This window comes from Dendropsophus ebraccatus, chromosome 15 (genome assembly GCF_027789765.1).
Source record: "Dendropsophus ebraccatus isolate aDenEbr1 chromosome 15, aDenEbr1.pat, whole genome shotgun sequence".
Taxonomy (NCBI): Eukaryota; Metazoa; Chordata; class Amphibia; order Anura; family Hylidae; genus Dendropsophus; species Dendropsophus ebraccatus.
The window spans coordinates 18,123,607-18,135,935 of record NC_091468.1 but is presented as its reverse complement, the minus strand read 5'-3'; the positions used below and the strand labels follow the sequence as shown (position 1 = coordinate 18,135,935).

Sequence of the window (12,329 nt, the reverse complement as noted above, 5' to 3'; positions counted from 1 at the left end):
AGTTTGATAAATCTCCCCCCATAGAGTATATATAGAATATTACATAGACATGAAGAATACCATCTCTCTGGTGTCACCTAGTAAAAAAAATGTTTTCAAGTGTAAAATAGGCTGTAAAAGCCAATAAAGGAGGAGGTTTCTCCTATACTCGAACTGGAATCCAACCTGCTTTTGCTGAAAATGAAGCATGAAAGTGTTGTATAGGTATTAAAATGCCTAATATATTTGGTGCAATGCACTAGATATGTTATAGAGAACCTGTCCAGTTCCTGGTGTCTCATACTCTGGCTCTTCCGCTTTATATAATGCTGCATATAGTAAAAAAAACTGTTTCTAAAGAATGACGCATTAAGGAGTTTCCTACAGTTTTGTTTCTTACAGCTTCTATGCCGGTCTCCATGGTAACAGACAACAAGCTAACTCTGTGTAGTCAGATACTACAGTCTTCAGAATTATCTACCAGATGTATGTTAGCCTGGAATAGGAAATGAATGGGAAATGATTAAACTACACATAATTTGTTTGCTGTTACCATGGCGATACAGAGTGTGTATAGGAGCTGTAGAAACAAAACTAGGTATTTTTTTTCATTAGGACCTATTGAAAATCTTTTTCCTTTTTCATTTTAGATTTATTAGTGGTATGAAAATTTGGTTTGTCTAAACTCAAACACTCTGCATTTGATTACCGGTGGCTGATGATGCTGGATGCAGCCCTAGGGGGTCGTGGAAAACATGGATATGGCCTATGGCGGTATCCATGGTTTCCAGGCAGCCTTAGGGCTGCATCCAACTTCTTCAGTCACCAGTAATCAAATACTACACGCTCGGGTTCAGACAGTATTTAAGATTCACTCTTCTGTACTCCTTTCGTACACTGGCTTGACTGACGGCCTGAGAGTAAGAAAGTAGATATAGGTCATGTGATTTCCCCTAATGCACCTCTAAACAGTGTCTGGTTGTGGGTTGCCCTTGATGTTAAAGGAGTTATCCAGCACTCTCACCCAATTTTTACATCTGTCATATTAAAAAACATAACAAACATTATATGTTAACCTCTCTGCACTCCCCTGGTGTCCCAATGCAGTCGCTGGTGTTCCCCACTGTGTATAGCCACTGCTTGGGGGAAAAGGCCTGTTCCGGCTAAAGGATCGTCCACTCAGCCAGTCAGTGACTGGGACGGGACACCTCTCCAATCACTGACTGGCTGAGCGGCCATAGCGTGCTGCAGCTGCGGTCTTCTATCTCCTGAACAGTACAGGTCTGAACACTCAGACCCGGACTGATGAAAACTTTTGTCAAAATTTTTTTTTATAACGACAGGTACACTTTAAATATCCAGTGGTAATAACTAACTCAAAGTGATATGTGCACAATTACTTCAACAACATTATTGACATAGGTCTACAGCTCCTAGCCCATAGGTTTCTCCAGTTCAGCACAATGGCAGCCCCCCATGCGTTACTCATTACCTGCTCATACGCTTGCTCCGCTCGTCGGTTTGCATCAATAACTTGTCTTTCCAGCTGCTGCATCTGCACAAAAACAAACAAGCGAGTGTTGATTATTTAATGATCATTTCTATAAAGTTGCTTTGAAGTCCGGCTAATGGATGGTGACATTATCAATAGCCTTTTAATGGAGATGAAAGCCTCCGTCTGACACTTGCTATGCATGAAGGGTTATGAAGGACTGCAATTTGCTGTTCATACACTTGCCAGGAATTGGAAGCCAAATGACCTGAATATAAGATCAAAATATTTCAGCAAACGTCCAAACTAACAGGATGATGATTCACAAAGATGAGGGAGAGACAAAGCTTCCTGACTATGAGCCAATGCACATGCTCATATTACAGATCTGTCTTGTTCAAATTCATCATATGTTGCCTATATAGCTTTTATGGCTCCAAACGGAGCATTTCTTTTCTTATGGGCTAATACTTAAAGGGGTAGTTCACAAAAAAAATTATTTCAAATGAATTGGTGCCAGTAATTTGTAGTAAACTTCTATTAAAAAAATCTTCCGGTACTTATCAGCTTCTGTATGTCCTGCAGGAAATGGTGTTTTCTTTCCTGTCTGACACACAGTGCTCTCTGCTGCCACCTCTGTGCATGTCAGGAACTGTTCAGAGCAGGAGCAAATCCCTATAAAAAACTTCTCCTGCTCTGGACAGTTCCTGACATGGACAGAGGTGGCAGCAGAGAGCACTGTGCAAGATATACAGCAGCTGATAAGTACTGTATAACTATATTACAAAGTTATATAAGTACTGTATAACTATATTACAAAGTACTGTATAACTATATTACAAAGTTATATAACTTTCTGAAACCAGCTCATTTAAAAAAAAAATTGCTGGGGTTCCCCTTTAATGTATGTACAGAAGCTTTCTAACAGGATCGTTGGCATTCCAGTGTGCATCCCCAACCTATTTGCCAAAAGTACTTTACTCTAAGGGTGCGTTCACACGTACAGGATCTGCAGTTTCAAATCTGGGCCATCAAATCTGATGTAGATCCTGTACGTGTAAACCCACCCTTAAGGTGCTGGTGAACCCTTATTTTGGCTATATTACAGAGACATGTCAAAAATTTTGACTGATACGGGTCTGGGTGTTTAGACCCCACCAATAGCTAGAGAAAGCCAGGAGAAGAGCTCATCTGGGTCCATCTCCCAATGGCTCTCTGCTCTCCCCATCTTGTTGCAGAAGATGGTCCCAATAGATTTGCAATAGAATCAGGGAGAGAAGCGCATAGCTGAGCACTTCTCTAAGCTCATTCTAGCTAATTGGTGGGAGTCCCAGCACTCAGAACCAAATCAATCAAAACTTTTATGCTGTGCCCAAAAAGCTTTTTAAAATGACAGAGGCACAGGACCTGGGGCAACAGCCAAAGAAGTAACAGGTAACTCTGGAGAGTACTGTATCAGAGTTGGAGCTTTTCATCAGTACAGTGTACTGGCTGGCTGTGTGTTGTAGTGGTTCTCACGTTTGCTAAAGAAATAGTGAAAGTCCCCAACCATATATATATATATATATATATATATATATATATATATATATATATATATATTATATATATATCCTTTATATTAGTGAATCTCACAGCCTGAACCTTGAGAATCTGCCAACTAGAAGTTTGGTGACCTCTTAAGCTGATCACATGCCTCTCGCATCTAATCCTACAAAGATATCTTCAGTCAAACACTAATGAAATTGTAATAGCTTTTCAATGAGACAATGCAGGAACTTTTATTATCTATACTTAGAAATGTTTACGTAATCAGATCGCACGCCAAGAAAGCAGACTGGACAATAAGAAAAAACAAGGAGGAGGAGGAGAAGACGGCCAACACATATTAAATCCCAATGATCCATGGCCCACCTGGGGCCACAGCCTCCGCATTCCTTACCAAAATGGTTTTATTATCAAGTTTATTTACAATGTTGCAACTAACTTTAATTCAAATTCAAAAAGTATATTTGGTTTTTAACTTTTCAACTAAAAATAAAGGGGCACACTGGTCTTTAGCTAATCCGTGCCGGAGTAAGTTTAGCTACAGATGTGAGTTAGTCTAAAACACTCCTCCAGGGACGTAACTAGAAAGGGCAAACTTTTGATTGGACGCCCCTCCTCTCCCCCATCCCACTGTAGGTAATACCCCTGTTTGTTACCCCTCTGCCCAGTAGATAGCATATGTTAGGCATCTCCCCTGGTATCCACCCCAGTAGATAGTGCCCCCCCCCATGGTAGACATCCCCCCTAGTGTCTCCCATGGTAGGCATCTCACCTCATATCCCCCCATACATGGTGTCTCCCAGATTAGACATCTCCTTATTATCCTACCCCCCCCCCAGTACACAATACATAGGCCTCTACTTCGGCATTATGATGACAGCTCAGGAGGCCCAGTGTATTGCAGGGATGGGCCCCCTGATGTGGTGGGCCCCGCAGTGGTAGTTACGCCCCTGCACTCCTCCTGTCTTATTGCTGCTTCTTTTCATTACAGCTCAATATGTGTAGATTGGCTCCAAAATCTGAACACAAGCTCATCGGCCCTTCCATTGTTGATAGCTCATTGTCTAGGTTACCAGCCACCGCTCTGCTCTAAAAGCAGTGGTCTGCCTGGTGTATATATAGCTATAGTATACATATTTATACATTATATAGTATATATTTACTATAGCTCTTTACATCTACATTATAGCTATATATACACACCAGCCGGACCACTGCTTTTAGAGCAGAGTGGTGGTCTGTATCCGAGACAATGAACTGTTAACAGTGGCAGGAAAAGAGCAGCATATCAGGAAAAGGACACATGTTTGGGAAATGATTGTATTTGCAAAAATATGTAATTTGACAAGTCCTACCAGAATATTTATATTAGTTGAGATGGGAATATCCCTTTAAGGGCTTTCATTATGGAATTGTTAATAGAATGTTCTGGGGTATAGGCCTGTTTTATGTCGTCTACCATCTAAGCTCCTATAGGGTAATAGCACAGGGTTACTGTAAGCAACGGAGGTGGAGATGTTTATGTCTTCATCATCATGGTAATTTATTAGCAGAGAAGTTTCCTACTCTCGGGAACACAGTGAAGTAAATATTAGGAACATTAGTATTTGGCAAGACGTGCCAGAAGCTTGGTCTCTCTTATGTGGTTGGCGGGAACAGTCATGGGATGACCTAAATATGTAACCCAATCCCTAAATTGTACAGAACATAGTCTGTTTGTGGAACAACACCATTGCAATTGTGCGGTGGTATTATTATTATTATTATTATTATTACATTGCATTTCAGCTGGCCTGTTCTGATGACGCATGGACTTTAACTATTATCAGGGCCTCTCAGCACGATAGACAAGTTCAGAAGTGGACACGTTTTCTAATGAAGATTCAAAATACAGTTTAAACAATACTAATCCAAATTTTGGGAAAAAAGGTCAGTTTTTGTCTAAAGACAGCGCCCCTCTGTTCACTTTACTGTGTGTGGTATTGCAATTAATCTCTTGTAAGGACTGGAGTTGTGGATCCGCTGTACCACCGCTAGCGATGACAGAGGCCCAGGGAGCAGAGTCTAAGGGGCCGCTGGTCTTCACCAGCGCTCACTGCAAGGTGGGTCAAACTTGCTGCGGCAGGCGACTTCCAGGCTTGGCAGGTTAGCAGTGGCAGGTGAGGTGCAGCTGGGGACACATAGGAAGGCAGGAACACAACAGCACTCATGGCTGGAACCAGGACAGCACTCATGGGCTGAACCATGAACAGCAGATACAGGGGCAGGAACCATGGGAGAGCTGGGACCACATGCTAGGAAGCATGCAGAAGCTGCAACACTAGGGTCTGGGCAGGGCTGGAAATTATAGTGCACTTAAGGGGCATATTATCCCTTTAAATCTGTGACTCTAGGAGGCGGGGACAAGTGCGCCGGCCGGGAAGACAGTGAGCAGGACCGTGGAGTGGTTAGATGCCCCAGGGCGCCAAAGAGGAAGTGGCACCAAGCTCAGGCACGTGGGCTCCGGCATCCACGGGAAGAAGACAGCAGAGAGAGCGGGTGCGGCGGTGTCCCGGAGCACGGCATGTCGCTGCAGCCCTAACATCTCTATTCAACAGAATACTTGGATTTTGGACTTCAGGGCACAGAATTGTTTTCAATTTTTGCCACTGTGTGATTTTTATTTTTTGCATATTGACTTACTATTATATTTATTTATCTTTTGCACACAGATTTTTTATTATTATATTTTTTACACACTGATTTTATTATTATTATTATTATTATTATTATTTGCACACTCATTTTTTATTAGGATTATTATTATTTCCTTATTGTTATTTTTTTGCAAACTGATTTATTTTTATTATTGTTGTTATTGTTATTATATCTTTTTTTGCCCACTGAATTTGTATTATTATATATTGTATTATTTTATTATTATTATTTTTTTATTATTATTATTATTATTTAATTTTTTTTTATTTTTTTTGTTCCACAGAAGGGAATGTTTCTTTTATTTATGCAAATATATTAATGGATTAAACTATTTATACATTATAAATCAATCCTGCCATCTAGCACCTTACCTGCCCACCCCCCACCACCCCACAATGAATAAATATATAAATCCCCTGAAGATCAACAGAATAAGTTAGGTAAAACTGGTAGCATATCGCATACATGAATACATATACATTTCAGATGAGATGTCAGACGCCCATCGCTGGGGATAATAACATCGGTCTCCGTCCTGCAGAATGAATGTCTCACTTATACGGCAGTGAATACCAGAGAGGCGCTGAAAGAAGCCCCTTGTACTGGGGCAGGCAGTGTGAAACAGGTCGGCTGCTCCCCTGTTTGCAGAGAGTTTACTTCCCAGTCAGATCACATTCCCTCTTTAGCTTAGAACCTCGCACAGATCTTAACATTTATTATACACAATCCATGTATTTATATGGCAGGACTCCAGGGATGGGGAGCAGTAAAAATACTTTCATTAACAGCTATGTAATATTATTTCCTTAGACTCACATTGACATTTTTCTGTTTCATCAGTCTGTAATGGATTTTTCCCTAAGAATGGTTCTGCGTGACTGAAACTGAGAACAGCAGGGTCAGGCGGTATCAATGTCTACTCACATACATTCCCCACAGTTATACTGTTCAGTGCGTGAGCATAAACACTTGGCCTACAGAAGGGTCTTAAAGGGAATGTGTCATCAGAAAATTACCTATTAATTCAATCAAGTTTATATATATACACTACCGTTCAAAAGTTTGGGGTCACATTGGGGGAACATTGACAAGGTTAGAAATAATGATTTGTATTTGAAATAACATTATTTTTACATCACACTTTGCTTTCGTCAGAGAATCCTCCTTTTGCAGCAATTCCAGCATTGCACACCTTTGGCATTCTAGCTATTAATCTGTTGAGGTAAGCTGGAGAAATTGCCCCCCACGCTTCTAGAAGCAGCTGCCACAAGTTGGATTGGTTGGATGGGCACTTCTGGCGTACCATACGGTCAAGCTGCTCCCACAACAGGTCAATGGGGTTCAGATCTGGTGACTGCGCTGGCCACTCCATTACCTATGATAGAATACCAGCTGCTGCTTCTGCTGTAAATAGTTCTTGCACAATTTGGAGGTGTTTAGGGTCATTGTCCTGTTGTAGGATGAAATTGGCTCCAATCAAGCGCTGTCCACTGGGTATGGCATGGCGGTGCAAAATTGAGTGATAGCCTTCCTTATTCAGAATCCTTTTTACCTTGTACAAATCTCCCACCTTACCAGCACCAAAGCAACCCCAGACCAAAGGAAGGTCAGTTTTGTAGCTTCTGTAATGAGCTAGACTGTTTCCAGATGTGTGAACATGATTGCACAAGGGTTTTCTAATCATCAATTAGCCTTCTGAGCCAATGAGCAAACACATTGTACCATTAGAACACTGGTGCTGGAAATGGGCCTCTATACACCTATGCAGATATTGCACTAAAAATCAGACATTTGCAGCTAGAATAGTCATTTACCACATTAGCAATGTATAGAGTGTATTTCTTTAAAGTTAGGACTAGTTTAAAAAGTTATCTTCATTGAAAAGTACAGTGCTTTTCCTTCAAAAATAAGGACATTTCAATGTGACCCCAAACTTTTGAACGGTAGTGTATATATATATATATATATATATATATATATATTTATATATATATATATATATATATATATATATATATATATATATAAAAACATTTCCCAAAAATAAGCCCTAGCTTGATTTCGCTGTTTTTTACGGAGTAGCCTTGAAATGTAAGCCCTACTCCAAAAATAATACTATAATTTAAAAATAATCCTAAATTTCTGCAGTTTCTACTCCGACCACTAAGCCTAATAATAAACCAAGGCTTCCTGTCTCCTCACTACCATTACAGGAAGTATTAAAATAAAAAATGGTACCAGCACTTAGACAACACAAGTTCAGGCCATTCACAATAGGTGGCAAACACAGCTCCCCTTCCCTGAGCACAGGCCACAGAGCAAGCCTAGAAAACATCTCCATAGAAGTCAATAAGTCAACTCCAGATCATTGTTTCCCATGTCCATGGGGCTGCTGTAAAGCATATCTCTAAATTCTGTCAACAGAGCAGAGTAGAAACTCAGGCATTATATCAGTCCCTGTAATAATGTACAAAAAAAATCAAGGAAGAAGAAGAGGAGGAAGAAGAGGAAGAAAGTAGAGAAGGAGGAAGAAGTAGAGAAGGAGGAAGAAGAGGAAGAGGAGGAAGAAGAGGAAGACTGGTTAGGTAATAAATAGAGATGAACCAACCTTAATCCTCCGAATTCAAGTGTGCGGCATTCGATTACTGATGGCTGAAGAAGTTGGTTGCTTGGAAAACATGGATACAGCCATAGGTCATATCCATGTTTTCCCATATTCTCTAGGGCTGCATACAGCTTCTTCAGCCACCGGTATTAAAATGCTGAATGATCGGACTCAAGCGTGCTCCAGCTGCCCTCATCTCTAACTAATGACCGAGTGCTGGTCCTGGTACATAGGCTGATCATGAATGAGCAATCCTAAGAACATACATCATCCAGCATTTTTAAGACCAAGATATCTCAAGTAGCTACAAAGGAGAGTCCCAAGATGCAGATCTCCTGTTGTTTTTTATGTTACAGAGAATTTTGGATACATGTTGTAAAGCTCCTATCCCATATCCATAAGGCTGTGCTGTGTAGGAGGCGGTATTCCTCAGCGCCTACGATAGAACTAGCTTGGTTTTTGGGAAACTGCGCTGAGTGTACTTTTCTTCCTACTCACACATTCATCACATCTGTATTGTAGCGTTTGCCAATCTGTTCTGGCCAAAACACTGACTCAAGAATACACACACCTCAAGGGTTTATTATCCTAGCTGAAAATTGCCAAGACACACAAACACTTTAGTATTTTGTTTAAAAAATGGAAACATTTTGGAAATCTTCTTGTAGGAAACGGTGAGAGAAACATCTGAGAGCAACGATATTACAGTGTTTAAGGTCAATGCTGCAACCATTTTTATGGTGCACTGGAAAAAAAAAAACTCAAAAAATTTGTAAATAAAAAAATATCTTCTCTGATTTTTTATTCAGACTCATGAGTCTCCATGGTAACAGACAACAAAACTACACTGTGTAGTCTGATCTTGAAGGTAGTGAAAAAACACTGCGGAAAAACTCTCAGCTGTGTTTTTTAATGCGGCTTTTCAGGCTTTCTTTCTTTTTTTTCAAGCTCTCATTGATTTTAATGTGACATTCCAAGCGGCATGGCTCTGAAAAAGAAAATCACTGCCTTTTATTTGGAACCCAGTTTTTTGCAGCTTTTCCTATCAAAGTCAATGGGAGATGAAATATTGGTTATTTATTTATTTTTTTGCCCATGTGAACATACCATTAGAGTTTTTTAAATTAATTAATTTATTTTAATGAAAGCCAGGAGTAGATCTAGAAATAACAAGAGGAAGTCCACGGGCCCTATTACATGGAGCAATAATCAGCCAAATCAGGCCGATTCGCCCAAATATTGCTGCATCTCATGGACACAACGATCAGCCAACTGAGCCTGGACAGTTCCTGCCACAGACAGAGATGTCACACTGGGTAGAATATAGCCTAATGCATCTTCATTCATTGTCTATGGGTAATGATGAGCGTGACTGAAGTATGCTCCAGTCTGATTGCTCAGCATTTGAATACCGGTGGCTGACAAAGTTGGATGCAGCCCAGGAAAACATGGATACAGCCTATGGCCTATGACTGTATGCATGTATTCCTTGACTCCCTAGGGCTGCATGCAACCTCTTCAGCCACCGGTATTCAAATGCTGAGCAATCTGACTGGAGCATGCTTGAGTCACGCTCATCTCCACCCATAGACATCCAGATTCCCAGTGACGGAACAGCCTCACATGAACACAATCAATGGAATGTTTGAGTATCTCCACAACTTGCTCAGGCAGAGAAGCCACCAATGTGTATGACCCCACATTACCCCCCCAAGTCTGTTTGGTGATCAGCCCGGTTGACTTCATCCCATCATGGGTGGTCTTGTTAAATCTTCTGCCAATAGTCCATTAATCTTTTCTGGAGAGGAAGTGAAAATAATACATAATTTTCTAACGCTGGATCCAAATTGTTGTCATCTAATGCCGAAAACATTTAGGGTTGTTTGAACTTCTATATCGGCTCTGCTACTTTTCTGGGAATTCTGACAAATGGTGTAATGTGTAAATGTCAGTGGGTTTTCTTCTCCGCCAGCCTTTGATGATAGGGAAGAGAAATAACACGGCCCCTTTGTGACACATCCTTTGTCAGGGAGCCCTGGCAAGTAGATTCCTGATCTTCCGATGCCTCAATGACTTCCTTTGGTTTGCTCTCGGTAACGTGATAGTAACCCACATGCTTTCTCAATGTGTTTCGGGCGGTTAGAGGGTGAATAACAGGATGGCAGCCCCGTCTTTACTATCACAAGTCACTATGGCTGCATTCGAAAACACTTTATTATACTTGCAGTCACTGATCGCTGGACATTTTCAAGTGTGACTCATGGAAAACTGAATCCTGTGAATATTTCAGGTCCCTGGAGGGAAGCTTAATTACTATAAAGGCTGAATTGCAAAAAAAAAAGTGATATTGCACATAAAATCTGGCTTAGGTATTGGAAAGTGATTCCATCCAATATATATCATATACAACAGATATTCTTAGTATGGCTATGTTCAAACAACGTCAAAAATAAAGAAAAAGGCGGACGATTTTGATATTTAAAAAATTAAAGGGGTAGTGCGGCGCTAAGAAATTATTCACAGAATAACACACATTACAAAGTTATACAACTTTGTAATGTATGTTATGTCTGTGAATCGCCCCCTTCCCTGTGTACCCCCACCCCCGCACGTGTACCCGGAAGTGTGGTGCATTATACATTACCAGATCCGTGTCGCGCCCGTCCACCATCTTGTGCCACAACGTCATTTTCAGACGTCATCAGCCGCTCAGCCGCGATTGGCTGAGCACAGTTATGCTCAGCCAATCGCGGCTGAGCATCTGATGACGCGGCAGAGGGCGGCCGGCACTCGGGATCGGCCGTCCGAAGATGACGTCGTGGCACAGAAGATCGGGGACGGGGGTCGGCACGTGACAGGTATGTATAATGCACCACACTTCCGGGTACACGTGCGGGGGTGGGGGGACACAGGGAAGGGGGTGATTTACAGACATAACATACATTACAAAGTTGTATAACTTTGTAATGTGTTATTCTGTGAATAATTTCTTAGCGCCGCACTACCCCTTTAACTGACTGAAATGGCAATATATTGAAGTCAATGGGAAGACGGACGTCCAATGCACACAATGCATTGAATAAGGGACGTTTTTACCACGGACGTCAAAATAATGAACATGATAATTTTTTGGACATCTTTTGCAAACAGCGGAGGCCAGACAGTTAAATGACGTCCGGTATTTTAGACTTAAAATGACAGACGTGATTTTAAACGGAGCTGAAAAAAACGTTGTGTGAACATAGCCGATATCTGTAAAATTTCCTCAATCTAAATCTGCAAGAGCAATGCTAGTAGTCTGACTACCAAAAACTTATCAGGCAAGGACTGATAAGGAGGCAAGGAGTGTAAAGCCACTTGGTGGACTGTGGCAGGTCAAGGTGGCATCAGTCATCCCAGGGTCCATTCATTTAGTAAACTTGTCTCCTTCTCCTGATATGGTGTCCTTTTCCTCCTGTTGTTGGCCGCAGAAGAGACAGCTATTCTTACTATAGCTATTTGTCTACATTAAATCCCTGAATGGGAACAAACTGGAGTGGCGGCAGTATTGGACCATGGGGGAGGTCACTGTTTGGGATGTATAGAAGCTATAGGAAAAAGACAGTGCCTTGTAAGGGTACATGCAGATTACGGAATGACAACGGAAAATCCACTGTGCATTCCACAGCTCGCAACCGCTCGCGGACTGTGGCAGGCACGCGCGTCTCTGCCCGTGTCACAGACTTCATTCTATGCACGGGCAGATTCCGTTATCGGACGGTAACCGCCCGTGCATAGAATAGAGTCTATGACACGGGCGGAGACGCGCGCGCCCACCACAGTCCGCAAGCAATTGCGAGCTGCGGAATGCATGACGGGTTTTCCGTCGCCATTTCGTAGTGTGCATGTACCCCAATATGGTAATGCAGAGTGTTGTTAAAGGGATATTCCCATATCAGCTAATTTAGTTATACTTGTCGGGCTAGTTAAAGTAAATACTTTTGCAAATATATTAATTTAGCAAACTTG

At 41.5% G+C, this 12,329-nt stretch overlaps 1 protein-coding gene across 1 annotated transcript in view; it reads right to left on the bottom strand.

Annotated features, from left to right (window-relative positions):
- Nucleotides 1-12,329, bottom strand: part of PLEKHH2 (pleckstrin homology, MyTH4 and FERM domain containing H2) — a 116,027-nt gene that overhangs the window by 70,712 nt on the left and 32,986 nt on the right. The window contains exon 3 of the mRNA XM_069954796.1: nt 1,472-1,534. Within this exon, the coding sequence (XP_069810897.1) occupies nt 1,472-1,534 (63 nt within the window). The remainder of the gene's footprint in view (nt 1-1,471; nt 1,535-12,329) is intronic.